Raw genomic sequence first — 27,534 nt, 5'->3', positions numbered from 1 at the left:
TGCTAAGACCATACTTCTTCTTCGTTTGAATCTCCATTGTGCTGCGAAGATCCGCACAAAGAGGAACAAAAAATACCAAAAATGTAACGAATCTGCGCCTACTATGCTGTTTTTCGTACACGCTGTTTATATACGAATCATACGATGTGCTCGTTTATCCTTTTTCTCGTCATTTCATTAAAAGGCGCAGAAATGGTGCGTGCGCCTTTCAAAAGGCGCCGATTGTTCGAACGGGTCTTTGTGTCCTTTATAGAATGCTTTTAAAATGTTTATCGATTTTGTGCCGGGTAACTTCAAATAAAAAACTGTAACTTCGCATAAAAACACCATTCTGTGACGTACAATTATTTTGTGGCTTTTGGATGAAAATTAATAAGACAGAACTGATCTGAAATGTTTTTGCTCCTTTAAAAAAAAAAAAAAAGCAATAGAACCATCATGACTGAGAGATGTCATATTGTAAAAACGTCATCTGGTGACGTGTGCGAATTGTGGTTGAAAACAACCGATATCAAAATTTAGTCAAGACACCATCCAACAATTCTGCCTTTGTAATTACATACATTGATAACCACGTCAACAGATGACGCATTATTGTGCGACTTTTTTCTCGCCTATATTAATATACAGGGACTCATGGTGGTTGTGTAGATGTTTCCTAGGATTTTTCCGAACGAAAATAAATGTATGAGCGAAATGTTTCGTCCGAAATAATAGGTGGATACTATATTTGTAATCTTTTTCAGCATTAAACATTTTTCGTGTACACAAAATCTCAATTTGGACTCAGTGGGGGTGATTTCAAAAATGGAATACAAAATAAATTCATTTATTCAGTAAACTTTTCATTTCTAACCAGTGTAAAATTGAAAATGTTGGATACAAGATGGAAGTAAAACTCCAAGTCACTATACTGACTTAACCCTCTAATGCACTATTTTCCATATTCGACATGAGACCTATTATTCTATGATTATTTTGGTTTATAATTCTTTTTTAAAAAATAATCGAAATGCAAAAAATCCCATAGTTTACACAAAAAATGCTATTGACAAAATTGGAGAACAATTTAAACCATTGTTTAAAGTGTTATAAACAAAGAGACTGGTAATATTTTTTCATATTTCTGTTTTGCGCAGTGATGGTTTTGCGTTAGCCAGCGTTGTCTTAGCCTCGGTGTATACCAAAATTTGTTGTACACCAATCGTTAGCCAGCTAACTGTCTGCACTGCCTGTGTGACTGTGTATGATAGTATGCGTGTGAAAACGTCCAATTCTCCTGACGTATGTTAGTGCTGGCTTACGCATTCGTTAGCCGGTGTACACAGTGATGGCAAATTATCCAGCTAATGTGCTCATCACTGGTTTTGCGTACATCTATGTTTATAATTAAACAACCGCTTAACATACACTTATCAAATGACCGTCAAATGAAAGACGGAATCCTGCTTAAATATACACACAAAAAAAACCTAACCTAAATATCAATTTTTCCGCTCAAATATCAAAGTGCTTAACATATAGAATTTCGGAGGGATTTATAAAAAAAACAGATGAGACTTGGTATAAACTGATTTTTATGTCAAATAAATTCATATTGAGGTTAGGTGTTTTTTGTGTGTATATTTTAGACAAAAATATGTAGACCCCGCCTAAAGGCAGGCCTAGCACTAGAGGGTTAAGTACTCGCATAGCATATTAGAACCACATTTTCGCACCACACTAACCAATTTCGAAATGCAAAAAACATAAATTATATGAATCCGTTCAATAATTGGATTGTCCATGAACCATGAAATATTAGAATGCTTTCAACCCCTATATTATAACACTGCATTTTTAAAACATTATCAATAACACATTCTATCTCTTGAACATAATTTATCATATATATTTTGTTTTCATATTTATTTAAAACTCATTTAGCACCTTCATTGCGAACAAAAATCTATATATAACCTGTAAAAACATGCCAACGATGTCTTTTGTTTTTTTTTCTTGTTAAGTCTTAAAGCTCCAATGGTACGATAGCTCAACATTCAATGAAATGCGATTTTTTTTATACATTGTCTTTGTACAGCTTTGTCCATTGTCAATAAAGTGGTTGTTTTTGTTTTCATTGTGGTTGTTGATTTAACATGAATTCTACCCATTTATAATTTGAAAAACAAACAAACCAAAAAAATATTTATAAATATTTATATATATAAATAATTTTCTACCAATAAATTTTATTCTGTGTTAATAGTCAGTTGTTTGTCATCACATAATCATTGTTATTTATTTTCTCATTTTGTTTGGACTCTGTCCCATTAATGCTGTACAAATTTACTGTCTATTTTCATTTCTCGTTTTATTGAGAAGTTATGAAATTATCGATATATTTTTACTTACGACTAAATTCTGGATTCTCTGTATTTGTTTGTGTGACAGAATGCTTATTTAACATTGGATATTACGGGAAACAGAAGGAAAATATTATTTAATCCATAATTCAGCTATCTTTTAATGATCGTGTTGATGGTATGGTTCTAATGCCTCGCTCAATTTTATCGGCATCGCCGGCTGAAAATCGATGATTAAATGGTGGCCGTGGCATCAAATGGTTCCGCTTCTGTAAATCGGTGATTGATGCCCGATTTATACTATTTTTATGCACATCATTGTAAAGTAATGCACATTTCTCATTGAGCTCATCATAATTGGCTGTGTCATCATCGTCTTTCACATAATCTACCATAGTCGGTAGCATAATTTTGTCACTATATGCAGTTAAATCTAATGACTTCCGACTGATGCTGGTATTCGTGGTGGTGCCGCAATTGCTACTACTACTGTGACTGCTACTGCTGCTGTGCTTTTCTTTGCGTGAACTTTTACGCGGTTTGTGACCGCTAATGGATGGCATTGGTTGGATTCGTTCACTGGCACTACACTTTGGTGGCGTGGTTAAACTGCTGTTTGACGACAAACTTGTTGCACTATTCGAACGTGAACAATCGGCCGGTGTAATATTTCGCATTGATTTTATGCAACCTTCTTTAACAATATTAAAACCAACATTTTCATTTGTATTTCCACAAATTGTCGTTGTCGGTGGCGCAATTGCTGGCGTCGCCGTTGTTCTCATCATTGTTGCCTGAACACCGCTTAGATTTTCATTTGATTGTAATAGACAATCGTCTGAAGAAGTTAATAAAAGTGCATCGGTTGAACGGCAATGAGTGACATTTTTATTATTACTATTATGCGGTGAACTCCAAACGGTTGACGATTGTGATTGTGGTTTACTCGATGCCATACCAAGTGCAAAACGTTTTTGATTATCCGGTGGACTGGTTGCCTCCGGTGAACTGGCATCGGCCTCTGGAATCGCTATCAATGTTTGCGGTTGTAGTTCACATTCAATATGATATGTTGGCTCAATGATGCCCAAAATATTTAACACCAGACGTGGATTTTGTACAATAAACTTTTCAATGGCTGGTAAATCGGTTTTTGTATCGGTTTGTGTGGCTATTGAAATGCCAACTTTTACCGATTTTACGGTATCGGAATTATCATTGCAATGACTTTCGGCCAATGATGAATCAACGATTAAATCACGACTCCATGTTTCAGCCGGTTGTGATGTACTGCGTGCCAATGCATATGAATCGGTATTTTGGGCTGTCATCGAACGTGATTCATTCGGTAGATTTGGAATTGAACGGGCCGGTGGAAAACGGCCACCACCACCCAAATCAACTTGGGATGCAAGCGTTGAATAGGTCATCTCTTGTAGAGCTTGAATAGCATTACGTACCTTGTTTCGCAGAACAAAAGAAAGTAAAAGAAATAAGTTGTTTTCCATGAATTACAACCTTTTATTGGAATTTCTTAAGCATTTTTTTTTGCAGCAACGTCGTTACTTGTAATAGAATTTTATCTTTATAGAACTGTAAACACAATTCAACTGGGACTAATGAATACATGTACACTCTATCATTTTATTTTTTTTTTTCAATTATTCTTGTCTCTAAATGAGAAAAGAGTTAAAAAAAAAAATTGAGAAGTAAAACTACCTCTTACCTCTACACTGAGTGCGGCCACGTCTTGATGCAATGTACTAACTTGATTATCAAGTTGTTCAACGCAACGAGCTTTATAGTTTGTGTCGCCACGTTCCAAGTTTAAACCTTCCAATGAATTGGACTCGGTGCCATGATTGGCTGACGATGTTACAGAACGTTGTCGTTCGACACGTTCACGAAGTGTTGCCAATGATTTACCCCTTTTCCCAGCAGCAGTGAATGTGTTGGAACAAAAAAAGCACAGAATAAAATTAGATTTCTTTCATAAACTGAACATTTTTTTCTCTTTTTTTTCCTTGTAAAGTTTTTTTAATTCGCATTGAAATTCACATTTGATTTTTGGAAGCGAATTAGTAATTTTTCAAACTGTGCTCATTTGTATTACGTTGCAATGAAAAGAGAGCAAGCGCATTATCAAATTTGAAGAAAAGAAACTACTTTTGTATTTACTAGCTTGTGTCGATTAACTTTGCTTATCTTTGCATGTATTTTCTCTAGACATGGCATTTTATTTATGAACGCCATTCTATTCATACACACAACTCGCGTTTATATATTGCTGTGCTATAAAAAAATGTTGATAATGAATGTTTTGTTTCCAAGACTGAGAATTTGGCTCAGAAAATTCTAACAAATCGAAAGAATTTTTCTCTCATAACATTTTCCCGCCTCCGCACACTATTGTTGTATGTTCTTACGTAAAAGAAATTAAATGAATAGAAAACAGAAAAGTTTTTTTCCTTTTGCTTACCTTTGCAAAATTTTTCCATGCCTTGGGCTTGGTGATCCGTGTAATGGCGACCTAATTAAACTATTACTCTTGCTAGGTGAAGGTGTATGCTTTGATTCAGCATCTGATTGATTTTCATCATCTTCGCTTATGCTTGGCAATACCATCGATGGTCCGATATCTGATTCCGCCTGTTCAAATAACAACCGTCAATAATAATATCATTTGTGTATAGTGTAACTTTTGTATGCTACAATGTCTTTTGATTGACGCATCGAAAATTGCTTCGTCAAAGCTTATATGAATAGTATCGCAGTAGAGAAAATCCGATTGGCGATATGAACGACAATCGAAGCACAAATGCAGCTACAACAACAAACTAAGAAAGGCACAAAAAAGGCAAAACATCCGCTAAGTTCACGTTACTTACTTCGTTTTCATAGCCCTCACGCATATTGAATGTTAAATCATGTTGTATATCGTTGGCAAATTCTTGCTGATATTCTGGATACAAGCGCAGTACTTCAACCAAACCGCCCAGATGTATACATTTCAGGTCGCAATATGTGAGCGCCTTAAATAGCACATCGGGATATATAAAACGAAACGAAAAATAAACGAAACAAATTGAAAAGTGAGTGAACGCACCAAGATGAGATGGAGCAATTTGAAGCATATAAATAAAGTTGTGCATTGCAAAATCGCCTCACGAAACACCGTTAGGTTATGTGTATTTAATGTGTTGTAACGTCATTAATTTCACTGATGTGCATTTGCGGCTAATATGTGAGAGCGAACGAACAAGCGAACATTAGAAAACGGGAACGATAAAGAAAAATGATGGTAGAACGTGGAAGATTGAAAGAGATCACAGGCAAATTTTTAGTGAAATGTTGAAAAGAAACGGTGTGCCAACAACCGAACGAAAGCTCATATCCGCCGTACATCACACCAATATATACACATACGCACAGTTTGAGGCCGATAATACCAAATACCATCCAATATCGTATTGAAAATGTGATAATAAAATCTCGAATGTGCTCGTTTGAGTAAAACACACACAACATCGAAGCGAGCAGTCTATGTATTTCGGATGGATATCCATCCGAGATATTTTGGAATATCTGGATATTTAACGGAACTGCACAGAGACAGATCTCTGTCGGTATTTTTCGTGTAGCGACATACCGTAGATTATATGTGCGACGCACACAGCTCTAGCTCTGTCCAGTTGTGTTAAATATCCAGATATTCGAAAATATCTCGGATGGATATCCATCCGAAATACATAGACTGGATGCGAGAAAACTAATCCCGTTGAATTTCTATCGGATTCGCGCTCTATCTCTCTCTCCCGCTGTCGATTCGTTATTTGTGTGTTTCTATTAGTTTCTTTCCATCGATAGGTTCGCACTCTTTAAATTAATGACGCGCCTAACGTGTCCAATGTTATCAGTATTCAGTGTACGATGTTGTGTTGCTTTTACCAATAAAATTTGTTCTGCTATTTAAGTGGTGTGCAATCGCTATCAAAATTTATGATCTCATTTGCCTCCTCTTGTGTGTTCGTAATTTTGTCATTCTTATTTAATGAATTTTAAAAAGCTCTGGCATCGGATGTGGCTAATTAAAAATTTGACGCAAACATTTATAGTTTGTTTGAAAATGTTGGAATAAAATATAAACAATTGAAAAATGACAAAAAATGCAACTAAATAGACGTTGCTATTGTTGGCAATTGGTACAGATTAGGCGGAGAATAAAAAAGATAAGATAACGAGACAAATTGAGACACATATTACCACCCACTCAATAATGATCGGATATTATAAATGTTCAATTGTTAAATGTGCTTTTATGAGTTCGCTCGTTCTCATTCTCATTCCCCTGTGCTGCTCGTTTCCGAACACAATTAAATTAAACATCCCGCTCTACACACGCACATTACTATACATATGGTGTACGTGCATCGCAACATCATTTATATACATATTGATGGTATCGTTTGTGAGCCAAATTTGCTTGATTTTACAGCTGCTGTACGCTAAATGTTATGAGATAGCAAATTTTATGAGAATCCATTATATCTGAATTACATTTACCTTAACATCACTGCTACTTTTCACAATCACATCCTGTGAACCACTTGTCCCATGTCGGCCTTCGCCACCCTGACCATTCGAACAGGTCAACAAATGCTGTGATATATCACAACCCACCAAATCACCTTTGCCTGCCGATTAAATAAATACATTCACAGTTATAAGCATTATTATCAAATTGTGTGGAGTTGATAAGAATCCGATTATGGTTAAAAGCCGAACAATTATGTGTCACACAGAACGGAATTTAAAGATGACACATCTATATATTCATGAATAGAATTAAACAATGTTCCACAATATTATAAGCTTCGTGGTATTGATCTCACTTTTATTCAAGTAGAATTTGTTGACTACAACCCATGAATGTGGTATAAAATCAAATCGGCTCAAATTGGAACGAAGAAAAGGACAGATATCGAGTATTTACTCTACTTAGAATTCCGGATACATTTATGCCAATCACGACGAGAAGAGTCTTCAAACCCATTTAAATTAGTTCAGTATTTGGCCAAAAAGCAAAAAAAAAACAAACATAATTTTAAAAAAGTTAAGCATCCAATTTTTTTATCCGATTAAAAAAAAGTTATACTTGTACTCGTATTTTTTATATGTATGAAGTGATTTTTTTTTGGGTCAAATATCATGTCACACTTCAGAAATTCACAGTGTTTCAAGGTTATACTGTAAATGATTTGCATAATGGGGTTTTTATAAAGAGACGCTTAACATTTTCTTGTTTGTCTTTTTTTCATATGCCCCAAAGCCGCAAGCGAAGCATCAACACTTTATTCAACGATATCGCACAGTAACTCTTCGACTCAACACCTTTTTTCTCTCACCCTGCTGATGCTGCTGCTGCTGCTGACTGAGTCTTTCATCGCAAACACACTCATGTCAACTGCGGAAAGTTTGCTTTTGAAATTTAAAAAAATGAACGATTCAGCAAGTTCATTGTGTGGCATATTTAATTTCAAGTTTATCGTCTCACAACATTGTAAAGTAAATATAATTCTTCATTCTATATTCTGCGGCTCTCTCTCTATATATATATTATATATTCTTCTCTTTCGATAGAAGGGCGACGAAATCAATTTAATTGATTCAATTCTCTTCAATAATTTACCATTCTACACTACATAAGTGAACTATATGTGAATTGACCGAGAATTATGGGCTGATTATTAGAAACGTTTAATGTTCACAAATCGAAGCACATTTAATTTGATTCATTTTCGTTCGTGGGCAAATTTCGGAGCATTCCTTACTAACTCATCAGTAGGATGGTCATGGCATTAGTTGAAGTGTTTCCAAATTCATTTGAACGCAACATCACGAATGAACTTATACGCTTTAGAAGACATGTTATAGACACATAATTGCCATGTCCGAGTATACTATAGCGAATATACGATGAAACTGATTTACATGGGTACCATAGGTGGGCAGGGGGAGGGGTTTTCGAGTTTTGCTCCCTTCTGTCACACATGCATCCGGTCTGCAAAATGAAAAAATTGGGTTGCTCCCCTCTCGTAACCTTAAAAATCTTTCAATCTGCTAGAGTTTTTTTGACGCGAAAGATGACTATATATATTTTTCATTTTTTTGGATGAAAATATGAAAATTCGAGTGTTTAAATATATGGATTTTTCTGCTCAATATTTTAAGAAAATTTAAAATGCGTACTATAATAACACTGTTGTCGTTGCTGTCGTTCATACAATTTGAAGATAAGAAAAATGTAAACAAATCTGATTTTAAAAATATACAGTTCGTTTAGAAATATGGATTTTAATAAATAGAGAAAACACTTGAATACACACGGGTAATAGTTATCTATCGAAAAGAATATATGAATGGTTGAGAATAATAATGACTCACGCCGAAACCGATTCTTTTTGCTCGGTGTCTAGTGGCTGAACCGAAAGAGATAGTTGTAAAATCACTTGGTAAAGTTTGAGATCACTACTAAATCTCAAACTACATCAAGAAATTTTACAACTATCTCTTTCGGTTTAGCCACTAGACACCGAGCAAAAAGAGTCGGTTTCGGCGTGAGTCATTATTATTCTCAACCATTCATATATAAACCACATTTTTAATTACTCTTTGGAATTGTCGAATTTTGTTAAATTTCGTTAACTTGTTGTTCTGAACATTTTCATGTTTGTTTTATTGATTACTGTGCATCAATCACGTTTTATCCATTTTGCTAAGTAAATTTGTTGCGGTTTTCGGCATTCACTTAGGTAAAACGAGAGATAAGCTGCTATTATGTATACAGAATATACCTTAAATACTAATTCAAGATGCGTATAATGCTGAGTCAACGAAATGCTTGAATTTCACGTACGAACCATTAGATTGATATAATACTACTTTATGAATGTATATCAGAGCATATACTGAGCATAGATATATATCCGGGATATTTTGTGAGTATCCGATATTTATCGCAGCCAGACATTATAATGGAGTGAAAACAATAGAAGTGATTGTTATAGGTCTAAGTATAAAACCATTTACATTACTACAATCACTATAACAATACTTCTATTGTTTTTACTCTATTTCAAAGTCTGGCTCCAATGAATATCGGATACTGACAAAATATCCAGGATATATATCTATGCTTAATATATGCTCTGATGTATATTATTTTCTCTAACATTCGTATCGCCTTCAAAAATTGTTAAAAACCCGGGTTTTCTCTCTTTCATCGTTGCACAATTCGATTCAAACCAAATACACGATTCAAACTGGTTGAGATTATTTTTCATCTGTGCCAACACGAAATACATTGACTTTTTAGAAAATTGCTAACAACGTGAATGCCACAGAAAAAACGTTGAACAAAAGGTATTACTAGCACTTTTTCATACTTCGATTAGCACATTCAATTTGATTCCCTTTCAAAATGTGAACTAGAAGAGAAAAAAGTTTTTTTTTTTTGTAATTTGAAAGAGGAATTGAAGAGTTGAGAGGAGATAGTCTCTATAGTTTTCACTTTATCTGAATTTTTCACAGTACATTAAAACCCATTGACGTATATCATCAGTGCACACTTCCGCCAATTCGATCAGCATTTTTCATCGTAAATTGATGAGGCTGGCAGATATTGGTGAACAAAAAAAATAATAACAACATTTTTTCCGGAATATGAATAGTTCTGTGTCAATCAATGAACAAAAAAAGAACTTACCTAAAATGGCGACGACCATATTGTTTTGCATTACTTCCATTGATCCATTGAAAATATAGTAGATGTAGTTTAAGGCATCCCCTTTATGAATCAAGTACTCTCCAGGTGCACAAAAGTTTGCCTTTATATGAAGCGAAAGTAATTTCAAGCAGCCCTAATAACGAAACAAAAACCATATATCAGATTATAATAATGAGCAAAGAAGGCGCATCACCATCGTTCATTCGTTCGAGTACACTCATGTTCGTCTCTCTCTGTCTCTGTGTGTATGTATTTTACGAACGAGTCAACCAAGCGGCTGAAAGATAGAGCGTATGAGAGCAACATTAAATGCGTTCAATTTCAATGCTCCATGATTCGGCTTATGCACAGTGCACACACACACACTTATTGTTGACTCAACAATTTGAATGACCGCACAAAAGTGGATATGAACCACCATCTCTCATAAAATGAAATGTTCAAATTTCAGCAGACACACTTGAGTGACGAATTTTCGTGAACGAGAACTATGCGGTTTCGGTTATATCGTTGTCGTCGTACATTTCGAATTTTATAGAGTATTTTTATGTGTTTGTGTGCAAACTTGATCTATACAAATTTATGCTATCATTTCATTTATTAGCCAGAATGCAATTCATCATTTAGAGTGCTGGGTATAACGAGGTCGAAAATGAAATTTCAGTGGTTCATTACTATCGAAATTTCAACCAAAAAAAAAATTGCAACGGAAAAGCCATATTTTGCATGCAAAAGCAAAAATATAATTTCAATTGAATTGGAAGACAAGAAACTCATATAACTTATTAATGCTGCATCGAATCCCCACGAGTAGCAGAAAATTCCAGCAATCATACTCATTTTTAACCGAAACGAATGGAATACATTGAAGAATCACTTCGATTTGAAAAGTGACGGAAGAAAATTGAAAAAGTTCGAAATATTCAAACATGTTTTTAATACATACATATTAAACTCTCACGCCTTTATTGTTTGCGCTTTGCACACGGTATGTATGTATGTATGTAACAGGCAAAGTTTTTGAACATTATTTTATGAATAGGTTTTTCACTCTAACCGTTTCATATATGTATAACATGTGCATTGCACAAAATCATCAACGTTAAATGGCCATCAACGAGCTTACATAAAATGAAAATTGTGCATATAATCTAGAACATGTTGGCTTTTTTGGTCATTTTGGGATTTAAGCTTATTTTAACTAACTTAATATACCAAAAGAGTTTCGGAAACTTTGTTGATCGAATATGTATTTTATAGTGAAATATTGTTGAGTAATGTGAAGTGTTGAGCTCGATACTTCGAAAAACTTTAAAAATAATTAAAAATCAAAACATTTTAATCTCATGAGAAATAAGAGGTGTTAATATTTATATGAAATCGTTCATACAAAGGCTGAAACATTGAATTCTTTTTGGAACCTGCTCAGTGCTCATATTAAGTTAAAATTAACATACTTTTTTACTGATTATAAAATATAAAAACAAAGAACACAATAAAAGTAGACTTAGAACTGTATGTGGGCTATACTATATGAAAAAGACCATACATTCTATAATGAAAGAAAATGACGAAAAAGCGGAATTCAGGTTATTTACAACGAAAAGGGTAGTGAATATAGTGTTCAAAGTCGCGATAATAAAAAGAAATACAATCAGAAGATGAATTGAATTTATTGATACTCACTTGTGATGCCGACTCAAATATTGGTAGTTGCAAAATTTCTCGATGTAAATGCATTGAAACATCGCCGCGCAACTCCTCCGGAAATTCTTTCAGGATCTACAAAATGCGAATGGAATCAAATCAGAAAAAATGTAATCTACTTTTTTTATCAAATTACGAACGGGAATGAATGAACGAAGAAGATGAAGAAACTCTTTTGATGTCAATTATTGAAAATTGCAATTCTATATAATATCTCTCTTCACTTTTGAAAGAAATCAGGGAACGAAAAAAGGGAAAATTGATATAGAAAAAAATAAGAGAAAATGAAAAGAAACGGGATTTTATTCAAAATGAATTGTATAGTGTACATTATTTTGATTGCATTCGAATTTGGAACTAATGATGATGAATGTTCGAGTAAATAAAATTAATTTTCAATCTAAACTATTCATGTGAGATTTTATCTTGTCACTGGAAAAAATATACAAGTAAAATTAATGGAAAATGTGTTGGCATAAAATTTATGGAATTTGTTCAAATAAAAAAAAATATCAACTTGATTCATTACACGAAGCATCTTTTTTTATTTATTCAATTGCGATTTGTGTGTTCTTTGATATACAATGCAAACATCGAACAAAGCCATTTTCATATCGGGAAAACGGAAATTTTGTTCAATATATGGAAGTTCGAGTAATATATCGAGTGAAAAATATCTTGAAAATACTCTCCACGAGATAGAAAACGTGTGCATGTGAATGGGAAAACAATGATAAGCGAATCATTCTATACACTCTTTTTGTGTTGTTGTTCACCCATGTAAAATTATGGGGGTGAAACTATGAGTATCGGAACAATATAAGTGTGTTGAATGCTCGCATTGAACGAATCCTTTTTACGTTGTCTGGATTTATGATCGACAAGTCTTGAATTAGTTAGTTGTTACGTTGCTCTTTTGCACATATTTTTTCTTCATCCTGGCATCGGTTGACAGGAGAAATAAAACGGAAGTTATTTCCGTAAGTCGAACTTTTCCGCACTTTTTCGAACTTTCCTGATGAATTGATTTCTGACAGTAGCAATGTTGACGAAAAATAATTCAAAATTTATTGTATGTGATAGAAAGGTAAAATCACAAAAAAATTGAATTTTTTAATGGATTTTTTCATATATTTACCAATCCCCAACCTTCTTGAATTTGATTTACTTTTCTTCGTGAAAAGTTTACTAACTAATTTTTGCGTACAGCATACAGTGTGACACATCCCCACAATAACATGGCCAAAAAGCTGTGATTCTTTGATTCTCTAGACCCAAAACGCAAAAAAAAAAGATTTTTTGTGTTTCCAAAATTTTTGAGTCATTGCAATACTTCACTGTACATAGTGGGTTTGCGGAAAAGTAAAAGAAAACACACACACACACACATTGAGAGAGAGTGAACGAAGCAAATTTAACCTGTACGAAAAGTGATACGTTCGGTTAACATATGTATGTATGTATGAAATAATGTGTTCGATATACAAAAACACACAAAGAGAGATAGAGAGTGTGATACATTGAAGAAAATTTGCAAATTCCACTTGAATACTTTTTTGCTTTCATTCTTGTTCACGCATGCTATGATTTATTTTGTTATTAAAACAGCAACGATACTACATTATTGACGAGATATGCAGCAGATCCACCAAGTGTTGCTGGAAGAGGAAAAAAGAAGTTTGACAAAATACATGAATGTTTCACACCGTAAAATCACTCCAAACGCACTTGAGGTTTTACTTTTATGCTGAGCCCGATCGAAAGTCATAGCACGCGTATACAGTGCCATTATTTTCAAATATGAGAATTCGATGCATAATCATGAAGAACCTAAACAGCATTGTAAATCGTTTGGTTTTGTCGTTAGTTTAGTTTTGTTGTTGATCATCATTAAAAATCGGCATACATTTTGGGGTTGACAGAAGTGAAAGCATATATGAAAGCAAAAAAAATGTTAAATCACACGCAAATGATAAGTTTGATAACATTTTTCGGTTGCATGTGTAATACTCATATGTACGCAAAATAGAAATTGAATGCATCAATCGAGAGAAATACGCTTCACAAGCGTAGACAGAAAAATCGATTGCTTTCTTGAAATGTGTACTGAATTTAGTTTTGTCGACAATATAGAAAGAGACGATTCCAAAAAAATGAGAAGAGAAATCGAATGAAAACGATTTATTTAACCAACATTATGCAAATGCGATTCCGTAATGTCATCACTAGATTTTGCGAATATATAGCACTGTGATTGCTGCCATCGAGACAGGTAGAACTTTTTTGTTGTCGTATCGAGAAATACGTTTTAAGGGAATTGGGCGATGACAACTTTCAGTTCACTTTGGTAAATAGATTCGATAATACCACAGCAGTAAACAGATGATATGCAAAAAGAAAAACTTTGGCATATCTGATGGAAGATTTCATCTCAATCATCGAACGTATCAAACACAGTTTCCTTGTGAATCGAATTGGGAAAAGAAGGATAAATAAAAGAAAAAAAAACGATGAATTTCCCGATGAAAATCGAACGAAAGTAGAAAATTGGTAAATAGCACAAGTAAAAGATACGTCTCTCTGAAGAAATCAGTCTCATGCGCACTTATGCTATTATTTACATTCGGATTTATTTTTATTACTCTCCAGACGTTCATATTTTTCGCATGAATGTCAAACTATTCTTAAACATAAGAGATAAACACTATCATTGACCATGAGCCACTATTTTCTTCATCAATTAAACTGTATTTTATTACAATGTCAAATAAATCCAAAGTTATATGCCATAAACCGAAATAAATTGAATGCAAAGAAAGTGAACGAAATCATTTAAAACACGAACAAAAAAAGAAAATCGGATACGGTACCATATTTATTTTGCACAATAAAATAAGAATGAAAATGGAATGCACAAAATAAACCACTTGCTTACCTCATAAACATCGATTCCATGATTCAAAGACCACATGGTTTGAAAGTAGTCTTGCATTCGTTGCTTTAATTCGCTCGGCATTTGATGTAGCACAATAAAATCCTTCAAATCGCGCCATTTGCTGTGGTATTGTGATCGACGTGCGTACATACGTTGAATAATTGCCGTTACGTTTCCAAATACAACAGCATGCATTAGTGCTAAAACGATTAGAGATAATGAAATGATGATGTGAAATTTGAGATTATGATTATTTTGCATGAATATATAAAATATCATTAAATTATGTTTGTTCAGTGGCTACTGCAATTTGCCACTGTTGTTATTTCTATTATCGATGTACAATTTGAGATATCTTACCACCAATCAGCATCATAACGATAGTGAACACCTTTTCGCCTTTCGTATTGGCCGAAACATTTCCAAAACCGACCGATGTTAAACTCGTAAACGTATAATACAAAGCGGTGACATAAGCTTCACTATGCGTTATATTACTAACGGGTATTTTCAATCGGTCAGCCAATGCATGCATCCATCCTGAAAATAATCAAACAAAAACACATTTGCATAAATGAATTATTATTCATAAATTCGTGATTAATCATCAGCACCCGGATAGATGTTTAGCATTCTCATCATGATAATAATTTTGCATGAATATTCTAGCATATTACGTTCTCTCTCTCTCTCTCTCAATTTGATTGCGAACTGATCATCTGTTTGTATTTCAATAGTGAAATTGAGTGCGTCTAACTCAGCTTTCGGTGAAGCAAACGGACAGGTTTATTTATTATGGGCGACTTTAAATGATGCACGCACTCCCAAAATTGTGTCAAATCCAACGCTACAACAAGGGCAGTTGAGCGAGTAATACAATGCTTATTAATCTGTCAAAATAACGAAATTATCACGATCCATGAAAATATACAATCCGCCACAATCACATTTCAAAAAAAAAAAAAAAAATCCGCCACATTCACGTTTCGACGTGCAGGCATTTTATTTTCCAAACTTAAAGTAGCCGCAAATCAATTTTTGATTAAAACCCAGACCGTACCATTTTTCATTCATGAGGATTTTTTTTAAAGAGATAAGAAAATAAGCGTTATTTCCATTCTTCATTGCATAAACATTTTTCTTGGGGTGGGACAAAGTTTTTGTCAGTCATTGCACATATTCCTCATAAAATATGCACTGCAGATTAAGGCTTTAGTTTGTGAGAAAAAAGAAAAAATAAATGAAGGCCATTCAGGTCAAGCCACTTTATCATCATCATTTCAAACTAAAATGTTTGAAGAGAGAAAATAATATATTGTGTACCATACGTACATAAGACTTCACGTGAATTTGTTGTTTGCCGAGTTACTTCTGCAATAAAATAAAGCTTTGAAGGAGCAAGAAAAATGTCGAAGAAAAAGCAAGATGAGAACGCAATTTCTTCTTGTACTTCTTATCCGAAAGAATTCCATCGAATAAGAGAAAAAAAAATTCTGCATTATTCTCTGAAAATTTACTGCAATTTATATGATTAAGAAGCATTTATATTCTTTATCTTCGTATACATTTTTAATTGGTCTTAATTCCATATACCAAGGGTAATTTTTCGGAATTTACCAAAATCTCTGCATCATTTGAAGATGACGATGATGATTTATTGTTATTATTATTATTTTTTTGTTCACAAAAGATTTATTAGCTAACTTGTTTATTTCGCCTGTGTTCAGCATTAATTAATTATTGTAATGCACTTTCATCAAAATAAGATATTGTATATCCATCGAATGACGTAATTAACAACATCGTCCTAAAGTTCTCAGCACTTCAGTGTCATTTTTAAATGCTTCATTGTCGTGAATGTCATTTTTAATCACTCATAATTTATCGATTGAAGTTAATAATAAAATGATATAATCGGACAACTGTCTGTCTGTTGGTTTTATGTTTCAACAATCAATGATTGATATGTTTACTCACTTTTCAAAACCAAAGTTCCAAAATGAACGGTAATTGGTGTTTAGTAATTAATGTTGAAGTCTAACGGTTAATTTCAGCAGTGATTATATCGTCACATGAATTCAATAATACAATCACACTCTCAAGATACTGCACATAATACATATGTCAAGCGTACTCTAGATTGCTCGAAATATCAACTAGTGAATAATTTATTTTAATTTGAAGCAAGTTGAATAAAATCGAGATTTAGATGAGAGATTGCGAGCGCCGAGAAGGCTTTTCTCTTCTTATGTTTTGCGCGCTAATATATTTGATTACCATGCAGCATGCATTCATCCATCCATTAAATAATTCTCGCTTATTGCAATCCCATCAAATGGTTCTCTGAAATGTTCACGAATGTTAAGTGCTTATTGGATGCAAAAAATGGTTTGAATCGAGTCTAATAAAAAGTGATCATTGAGTTGTGCTCTCTCTCTCTCTCTCTCTCTCTCTCTCTCTCTCTCTCTCTCCCTTCCTCTTTTTTAATTAAATTGAATATCGTTCGGTGTTCGAATATGCGTTGTTTAAAAATTGAGAATGTTTTTGTTTGGATTTACTGTTGGGATTTGCTGTGTGTGTTTCGAAGCTTTTTTCGCTTAAAATTGTACTTGAAATGCATTGCGATGTTGGTTTTTAATGGTTTCACGAAAATTGTATGTAAATTAATTCGATTTTCTAGTACACGTATTTCTATAGCGATTCAACGTATATACAACAAAGCTATAGCTTTCGTGCTTGATTGCATTAAGCTTGAATTTGAACTTGCATTTAAAATGGGCGCAATCATAACATTTCAATACAAAACCAAAAACAACAACTTTTAAATGGGAGATGGTAGTGGCGGTAAATATTTTCAAATCTTTAAATGAATAATTAACATCATCATTTAAACACATTAAACAGCGCGTCAATTTTTCATCAATTTTATATTATGTGCATTACTTTTTCAAAATTACTCTCACTGTTACAGAGAGCTCAATAAATTTAACGAGGTCATATAAGCATTAGAGTAGCTTTTGGCTTTGGCAAAATAACCCAATATCCACGAATATTATGTGATAAGTTTATCAAACAACATGTAAAATAGCTTTCAGCTGCGTCTGTGTCTCATTGCCTCTCGCACCATCTCTTTCATTTATTGTCTGCTGTGACGAGCATATGTGTAGTGGCCCATTGTTATGATTGCTGCAGCTGCCAGCTGCGTTTTTTTTTCAACTTTTGCTACACCAAACATAAAACGAATATCGCACTCTCTTATTCAAAACGCAATTTTGGAAAAGTTTTCGCCAACATTTTATGTACAAAAGATTAAACAAATAGTTACTGTTGATGTCGACGCAGAATATCGTTTAAAAAATTATACATATTTGCATCGGTCCCTAAGTCTGCATTTCGTTTAGAAATTTAACAAAGCGCTCGAACAATTTTAATGATAAGCGTGTGCATTGTCCCATTCAATGGTTTTTTTTATTCTGTTTTAAAAACTGGGCTCATGTTTCAATTGAAATAAAAAAAAAAAAAAACAACGAAACAAAATCGAGCGACATAAATAAAGTTCAGCTATAAGCTATTTTACGTTCATTTTTGCACGTAAACTTTTCACATTTTCAACTATACTATCGGAGTCGAAGGTCGTTTTAGTTGTTAAACTGAACCACAGTGACTGGAGAAAAAAAACGACCAAATAATGTTTCGAAGCACTGTGTAGGTGTTTTCAGAACATGTAAAATTTTGTTGTAAGAAAAAACCATAAATTGTCAAATTTTTTTATCATTCTTCTTTGCTTGTCACACATGTCGCATACATAAATTCCAAAACAAATACCATATAAATTGTGTACGTTATCAGATTTTATATTGGCGAAATGTACAAAAGAAATAATCGAATTTAAATACACCACCGTTCAAAATAAAAGTTGTAATTACATCAAAAGAATATTGGAGGATGGGCAGCTAAAAGTCAGCCAATGTCATTACGAAAATGTCTATTTTACCAATGCAAAAAATAATGGTGAACAATTTCATCGAGAGTTAAATGCGACAAACTTTTAAACCATAAAATGGATTTGTGCAAACGATAATGGAGCGCATGTTCAATATTTCATGCTTTTATATATTGTTGTATTATTTTCAACCTCTGGTTCGTTGCCACTTTTACATCTGCACCATCCGATGATGGTGAAATAAAAGTTGGACACGCATTCAAATTGAATTTTGGCTGATAAAAGCGGTAATCCAATCGAAATTGAGCGAAACGAGGAGAAAGAGAGAGTGAAAACGAAGAAACATCATTTGAAAGGTACCGTTTTCACACTTTTTTTTATAACTTTGCCTGATTTTCTGAATGCGGGTGAATGGAAATGTGACAGACTCAGAATGAAGAAAATCTTCCATTTTCCAAATGATGCGAACAAAAAAAAACATACTAGAAATTAGGAATAATCGATGTGTATGGCCAGCATTTTTTTTTTTCATGTTTTTTCATTCGGTGACTTTACTACGAATGCTTGCCGGCATATTTTGTTCAAAAATGAACACAGTTTTGATGACATTTGCACATTTTAATCTTTTTTCTTAATACTCTGAGTCTGTCACCCAGACGTGGCATTAGATCCATTTCAAAAAGAGTCACTTACAAGTATCAATAATTTAAACAGAAGCGCTCGCACATAAATAATCATATATTTGAATAACGTTGGCAACATGAATGGAGTGTGCCACCATCAAATAATAATCGCTTGAAAAATCAAATGGATACATCCATGTGTATCAATAAAATGGGACGAAAACCCCTTTTTGTATTTCAAAAATTCAATACCATCGAAACAGAGAATGTGTATGTGTGTCATGAGCAATTGCACGCATACACTTTGATCAATTTGGTTCGACCACATCATTCGTCGTTCAAGAGTATCTCAAATACTTGTGCAAATATTTGTTAGATAATATCATTACACGTTTATATGGCCTGGAGTCGGTGTTGTATTTCAACGGGGGGAGAGGGAGAAAGAGAGAGAGTTACTCAACAACATAGTTTTTGGATATGCGTAAAATTCGAATTAGGGACCACTGAAGACGTTTACAACCAGAAAGTTAAAAAAAATCGTATCGGTAAATGTAGTAAGTGGTTCAATTTGTACTCAATAAGCAAGAGATCGTTCGTTAGAAAATGCTTACGTATGCGTCACACACATTTTGTTTGCCGTTTTCTGTGTCCCTTTCTACCTCGTTTCTTTATGTTGTATTTCGGCCGGAAGAAATACCACCTTATGATATTCTATCGCTTCAATTAATCTCCATCTTTTCAGTTGTATTTGTACAGTAAATAAACGAAAACCTTACAAGCCTCTTGATATTTATATATGAGAAATACAGCAACCAAACGAAACTTTGAACTCTCGTGCAACTCAATTTGAATCGTTTGTTTGGTTTTTGTTTCGATTCTTTTTTCGATCTAAACATTCTTTTCGAATTGAAAACATGTCACGTCTAAATGTGTGGCATTGGATTTGTTTAGAGGGGTAATTTGGCTCTTCCAGTACCTTAAAATCATACAATGTTTACATTGTTTCAATAGATTGATAGATATAAACAGATAATTCGTAAATAGCGCCTATTTAACGCATCTATCAAACGCTATGCATGCTAAAAAATGTTATCATTGTTTGAATTGTTTACAAAGTGTCCGAGCGAAGAGAGATGCATCAAGTAGGCGCTGATTGTGAAATATCTGGTTGCAAATAAAAAGTTATTTAAATAATTTTTGCTGACTTCAAATATAATTTGTGTACCGTGCTTTTTTCCTTGAATGTGTGTAAGCGTGTTTATTTTTGGTTTTGTTCAAATGATCAAAATAAAAAGTATACCGTTTTTTTATCTTTGAATACATTTTTTTTGCGCTGACGGATGACACGCACACATAAATTCACTCTAATAACCGTTCACTTCAACCCATAAATACATAAAACGGTTCGCTATCACACAAACCGAAATGGTCACAGCGTCAATGAGGAGATGTAAAGGGAACAACAACAATACTATAAAATTACACAACACTTACCGATATCCCAGTCGTTGTCGTTTTCAGTTTGGCTTTTTTCAGCTATAACGTACCATATACAAGCGAGCCAGTGTGCAACAAGTGAAAAGCAAAGCATCAACAACGTGAGAATCATGGCAGCGTATTGTGAGTATCGATCCATTTTTTGTAACAACCGTGCCAACCGTAGCAAACGCGTCATTTTCAACAAGTGTATGTGCGATTCTTGCTAATAGTGGGGAAAAATAAAATGGAAAAAGAAAAGGCAAGAGAAATGAGAAGAGGTGGAATGAAAATGAAGAAGAAATTGCCAAAAACTTTTAGCAAAAGCACTATAACCTATCAATTGCAATGATATTTATACAGCCACAACAACTTCAGCCATACTTTTCATTTTCACATTTTCGTCGGTTTCTCTTTATTGAGCAGTTTCATTATTATTATTTTTCCATCCTTTTTCTGTTTGATTCTGATGATGGCACCGCTTAAGAATGGGCGAAAGGGACTCTTTAGAATGCCACTTAATATACCAATCTATCTATCTATCTATCACATAAATTCAATGGAGCAAAAGGTCAAAAAAAAAAAATGTTGTTCGCCTTACCTCACCGCTATATAGATCGCTCGCATATAGATGATCAAACGGAAGTGCTGCCAATAAATCGACCACAAACCAACCCCTTAAATAGTTCAGCGCTATATTTCTCCAATCGGATACCACTTCACCTTTGCGCGATACGTATGTTGTCCGAAAATTTAATAAAATATCTGCCACAATAGAAAAGAGAGAAAACATTTCATCATTTTGTTATGGAATATATGATTTATAAAACTATTTTTGGGTCGACACTTTATTTCACCGAATGATGTTATTAAAAAATAAAAAATGTTGACCGAAAATAAAACAATTCCGAAAAACGTTTTTCCGGAAACAGTACAAAACTGTTTTAACAACTTGGATGTACCTGGGGAACAATACCAAAGCCGTAAAAATGTGAAATTACATGAGCATTTCCATTTAAAAAAAGGAGATAGAGAACAAGAGAATTCATAATTTTTTAAATTTTATCAGCGTTGCTCCAGTGAGAAATCTAATTGCGGTTGACGTAAAAACGGTTACATGCTTTTTTTGTTGTTGTTTATTTGTTTGTTTTTTAAACGGGTTATATAGCGCATGTTACTAATTATACTAAGGTAATAAAGTACTTAACTGAAATGTCTAGTTTGGTTCAGTTAGCTTTATATTTCGCTCTACCGAATTAAATTCATTACGAAAAAACCTCAAGTTGCACACTTGTGTGTGTGCGTGTGAGATGGAGATATACGACATCAACAAGTTAAGTGGTAAAATGGCATCATTATGAATTTTCATTTTCGCTTGATTCGTGTGATAACAACGAAAACATGCACATTCAAACGAGGAATTTCACTTACTTACTTTGTTACAAGTGTCATTATTTATGAAGACAGTTTGAATTTTATTCAGATAACAATGTTAGAATGGAATATTCTCATGTGAAATGTGACATGTGATATGTGGTGGTCCTTCAAAATAAGAATTGATGCACAGAAAATGTCGCCATTTTAAAATAAAATTGCAAGAAAGAGAAGCTTAACTGTCAAACCTTTAATAATTCGAATGAAATACTAGTTAATATGGTGTTTTTTTTTCATTCGAGATTTTTATTTATTGATTCGTGTTTGTGGAACTTTTTTCATCGCAATTTCAATGCGGAAGTTTAAAAAAAAAACTTTTCAATACTTTGTTAATGATTGAGAAAACTACGAAAAATAAACGGTTATTCCCATGAAAGAAATGGTAAAATGAAAGCAAAGGGTATACTGTCAGATAACGATATCATCAATTTATGAACTTATCAGAAGAATTGAAATGTCCCAAAGATTTTGTAACATTTATCTGGTACTCAAGTGTTGACCATTCAAGAGATGTCACAAGGTTATCTTTGAAACATTCTGATTTATCTGATAAATTGATTTATTGATGCTATCGTTAGTTATCTGCCGGTATTCCGTGAATGAAAGGTTCGAAAGCTTTACACCCTTTTTTTAAGTGGTAAAGTGATGAAGGTAGAGAAGAGTGGCAATTTTATCGTTGGTTTTTATTGTACGTTTGAATGAGGATACCAATAATAGCATGAAAAAAAGGTATTCAAAAATGTTCGAAAACTTCTAAAGAAAATATTGAAAATGAACAAAATAAAAATGGTCCTGGGTAATTGATTTCGATTAATAAAATAATCGATAACTGTAATGTTTACGGCATTGAGAAAAAGGGTTTTTGAAAAGAAAAAAAGGTAAAAAAAGATGCCAGTTTATATTCATCCAATCTTCAATCTTGAACATTTTCTTCAAACGTTCTGCGTATGTATAACTGCAGAAAGGAGTTGTTTTCTTTCGGGTGAATCTCACAACAAATTAAATCTCTTTTAACTTTTGATCCAAGAGCTTTAAGAAATTGCTGAGGGTCCAAAGTGTGGTAATAACCACATTGGCGGCGCCAAAATCCCCTACGTGGAAATGAAAGATGTTGAATATGGCCAGTGGGCAAATTTATTTATCAGTTTGTTTAGGTTCAATCGAGGAAAAATTATTGTATGCATTGGAAAATATAGACAAACAAGGCTTGAAAAACAAACAAATAAAATGTGTAAATAGAAACAATAAACGGAATGAACAAACAACGAATTGTGCCCAGCACTCTTTCAAATTGAAAATGAAATTGGGCTGATTTTTAGACAAAAGTAGAAAATATTATTTTTAACACAGTACCTACGATAAATAAGGCTTCGACCATAACATCTGATGGCATGGTGAGACGATTCGACGTCACAAAACTAGCATTGTACGGAACAGCTACGGCTACATAAAACGTAGCAACCAAAATCAGCCAATCCCAACAACCTTTGAACACACCATAATGTGATAAAATGAATCGTGACTTTTTCAACGCTTGCGTTTTATATTCGGGCAATGGAGCTTCCGTCGAATGCAGGAGATTCTGATGATAAATAAAGAGATTATAAAGATAAATACGAAGAATGATGAAAGCAAAAATTGAATTATTGTAGTCGGTAATAGTGCGGGGTTACTGTTGGTGATGTGTCACTTTCAATCTCTATCTCTCACTCTCTTTGTTTTGTATGTGAGTTTCAGTTGTTTCTTTGCTTTGTTCGAGGATCGTAAATAACTTTAATCTCACACAATTTTTCAGCAACCCAATACGTTATACCGTCACATTAGGACAACTTACATTGTTTAATTTTAATTTGGTTTTTATTTTTTCCGGTTTGTAGTGGCCCGACAATTGATAGAGAACAGCACGTGATCGTCGTCGACCCATATTCACGCCAGCAGGTACTTCGAAATTCGGATTACATCCATCATCACCACCTGATGCACCCAACAATGACGAATCATTCGACCTAAAACGTGCACCCAGCAATGCGGCTGAAAGTGCAAACACTTTTTTATGTTTAATTTTAAATTAGATAAGAGAGAAAAAGAGAGAAATGCTTCCATAAATTCTCACATTCATCGTATTCAATTGTATTTTGATAAAATATTTTGTTTTTTTTTTGTTGATATTTTTTATTTTCGTTTAAATTTTATTGATGTTTTTTTCTTGTTGTTAAAATCTCCATTTTCTTCTATAGGAATGCCAATTTTACGCTTATGCACAACGACTGTTTTCTAGGCAAACAACCGTACTGCAGAGAAGATGGATTTATGGATGAAATTGCAACACTGAATATTCCGAAAATACTATATTTCTTATACTTATGAAATTTTTACGAAAATTCCTTTAACTTTCATCAAATTTCTCCATATTTTCGGAAATTAATTTCAGACAAAAGTCACATTTTCAATATCATCACCATGCTTCTTCGCATCAGTACGATTTTCATTACATTTTTGATCTCTAGAAACAGCAGTTGCACACAAGACTTTACTAATGAAAAGCCAAAAAAAGACTTGACAACTTTGTGCAATTTAGTAGCAAAGATGGAAAATGCATTTGAGAAATTGAAATTGAAATTCGTTTCGAATCTACAATTAGAAAAAAATGAAAATAGGTAATGAAGATAGAAAATAGAGAGGTATATTCAAATATTTTATCAAAATACAAAAGAATAGCTACGATCTAATTCAAGTGAGAAGGTAGACTACAATTTAAGGGAATATAATAATGAGTCTTTTTATGTCACGTTACCACGAAAATTGTTTTAATATTGAAAATTCCGAATTTTATTTTGAAGAAAATCATGTTATTTTTGAATTGAGAAATTGGAATTCAAACTGAAATGGCCGAATTTTCAAGGATACAATATAAACACTTTACATTTATTTTGAAGATTTTTGGTCTTTCTTTAAATTATTTTGAATAATTCACATGAAATGAAATAGTCACCGAATTTGCTATGTGTGGCATTCGAATGGTCTAAACGAAATGTTTAACAAATGTTGTGTGTCTGTGTCAAACATAGTTTCTTCCGTAACAAATGGACATCACAACGAAATTGAATAAATTCCAAAGTTGGTAAATTCCACATGATGATAGTTTATCTGAGTTGTGAAGTGGAAAATTCAACCAAATTCTTCATATATCTTTACGCCTTGTTCACACTTGAATTTAGACGTTAAGAAATTCATTCCATTCTTCTTAGTTACATGAAATATGTCCATGTCAAATAGTAACGAACATTGAATTTAAAATGATTTGGTGAATGTTGAAGAAGAGTTAGAGGAAAACCGAGATAGAGCAGTATTTTATGAAAAAAAAGTAGCAAAAGCTTATGTCATTTCCCTACAGCGAACAATGTTCCATGCTCAACTATTGAGTGTGTGTGAATAGAGAGAAAATGTTACAACGATTATTTTCGGTCCGAGCCAAACAATTCTGAAGTAATACCGAAATTCACTTATAAATCTATTTGCATCTATATACAAATATACTGTATAGATCAAGATATATAGTACTTACCACTATCACATTCATCAGATATTGACATTTCAGACATTTTTGTGTGTGTGATATCTTTGTGTGATGCCAAGAAAAGAACCACCTCACGTTTTTCATTTTTAATCGGTACAATATCCAATAGACACCAAAATGGAGTACCTAGAATTTATACCACCGTATAATAAATGTTAGAGATCGATTAAAATGGCAGAATATTAAGATTTATTAGTTAAATGATTATTGATTTAACACTGAATGTACTGATTAATTGAAAAAAAAAATCATAGTTCACTATCTATCATGGCTATGTTTCCCTTTTCTCGCGTGTTTTTTCTCCACAGCCATGAAAACCTTTATATTCTTTTATTTTCTTCATCATCCGTTTTTTCGCAATCATTACATCACTGTACTTGTTGCTTGATAAGAGGCTCATTATGTTTGCTGATCGTTTTTTGCTGTTTTTTACAGTTTGATTTTGTTTCTTCTTTTTCCTTCCAAATTGATTTGTGATTTCCTCGTTGGAATTCAGATAAGTTTTTTTTCGCTGCCATAATCCAATGATGCACGGTTGGAGTGGTTTATTCAAGCGAATCGACTTTACTCACTCGAAACGTAATGGCGTAACAAAGAGAAAATGGCTTGGATTGTTCGGAAGAATGCTGAAGTGAAATAAGTACATTGCTAACAAGACACAACCATCATTAATGATATATATCCATTTTAAAAACACCGGTTTGAAAACGAGGACGTCGCACAAATACACAGTTTTCTTTTATACGTTTGCATTGCAGTATACCATTAAGTTGATGAAATTTTATATTGGAAGATTCTCATTAAATGAATGAAAAAAAAAATTGGAAAGAAATATGAGCGATGCTCATTTCATTGAATGGCACGCAGCAATGAAAATCTGTACGCAAATGATACAACAAAAGTGGATAGACCTTTAATTTTCAAGATGTCATTAGTGTTTCTTTTTTCTCGTTTGAGTTTTCACTCTCTGCCTCCCGCCCTCTAACATTATGTGACATTTTATAGCAGAAACGTCGTAAATATTTGCCACCAAATCTCAAAAAACCGTCACACAACCGACAAACAATATAATGAAGAAAGAACGGAAGAGAAATGAATAAGTCATTCTGCTTGTGCTATAAAATGATTGCTCATAAACTGTGTGAAAAGTTATAAATACATTTAAACCTCACGAACACCCAACAATCCCACCACCGGAAAATTACGTAAAGCATTTAACTCATTTTTTATAGTTTCAAGCAAACAAAATGGATTTCTGCCATTCTAATAGAATGTCAAACTTAATAGCTACGTTAAGACGAGTTATGATGAAAACATATCGCACACAAAACTTATGCAACAATGAGCGCGTCAATTTCGCTCCATAGTTTTCAACAGATGAAACTGGTTTCCAATGGTAGGAAATGACAGCAAATTTTAAAATTGGCGCGCTGTTTAGTTTCGATTTGAGTTGTTGAATTACATTGACGTCCCCTTTGAAATTCGGGGCACCACCGTCGGCTTAAAGAAACTTGAAGTCTCCACATCATCTCATTGCTGGTTTCATATTTTAGGATGGACGCTTTCGATTTATGGTCCCCATAAATGGTGTGGCAATGTCATGATTTTTGTGTTCACAACCGACGCGAGCGCCCCCATTTCATATAGACAATTCAATGTATTTTAATAATTTTATTCCGAACTAAAATTTTAAAGAACTTGTGTCATT

At 33.4% G+C, this 27,534-nt stretch overlaps 1 protein-coding gene across 4 annotated transcripts in view; it reads right to left on the bottom strand.

Moving 5' to 3' along the window:
• Nucleotides 1-412: 412 nt before the first annotated feature.
• Nucleotides 413-27,534, bottom strand: part of LOC116352383 (potassium voltage-gated channel subfamily H member 8) — a 76,856-nt gene continuing 49,734 nt past the window's right edge. For 3 of the 4 annotated variants that reach the window (XM_031784927.1, XM_031784930.1, XM_031784929.1), the window contains 14 exons: nt 25,815-25,952; nt 24,084-24,295; nt 23,603-23,831; nt 21,417-21,580; nt 20,834-21,041; nt 15,134-15,313; nt 14,774-14,973; nt 11,818-11,913; nt 10,111-10,264; nt 6,909-7,039; nt 5,234-5,377; nt 4,825-4,994; nt 4,072-4,273; nt 413-3,805 (listed from right to left, as the gene is read on the bottom strand). In XM_031784927.1, the coding sequence (XP_031640787.1) occupies nt 2,495-3,805; nt 4,072-4,273; nt 4,825-4,994; nt 5,234-5,377; nt 6,909-7,039; nt 10,111-10,264; nt 11,818-11,913; nt 14,774-14,973; nt 15,134-15,313; nt 20,834-21,041; nt 21,417-21,580; nt 23,603-23,831; nt 24,084-24,295; nt 25,815-25,952 (3,539 nt within the window). In that variant the 3' untranslated portion in view covers nt 413-2,494. The remainder of the gene's footprint in view (nt 3,806-4,071; nt 4,274-4,824; nt 4,995-5,233; nt 5,378-6,908; nt 7,040-10,110; nt 10,265-11,817; nt 11,914-14,773; nt 14,974-15,133; nt 15,314-20,833; nt 21,042-21,416; nt 21,581-23,602; nt 23,832-24,083; nt 24,296-25,814; nt 25,953-27,534) is intronic. The other variant, XM_031784931.1, reaches the window with a different exon arrangement.

This window comes from Contarinia nasturtii, unplaced genomic scaffold, assembly GCF_009176525.2.
Source record: "Contarinia nasturtii isolate CC-2019 unplaced genomic scaffold, AAFC_CNas_1.1 Cnas_scaffold_187, whole genome shotgun sequence".
Taxonomy (NCBI): Eukaryota; Metazoa; Arthropoda; class Insecta; order Diptera; family Cecidomyiidae; genus Contarinia; species Contarinia nasturtii.
The sequence above is the reverse complement of the archived record's forward strand: the minus strand, read 5'-3'. Positions and strand labels throughout refer to the sequence as shown.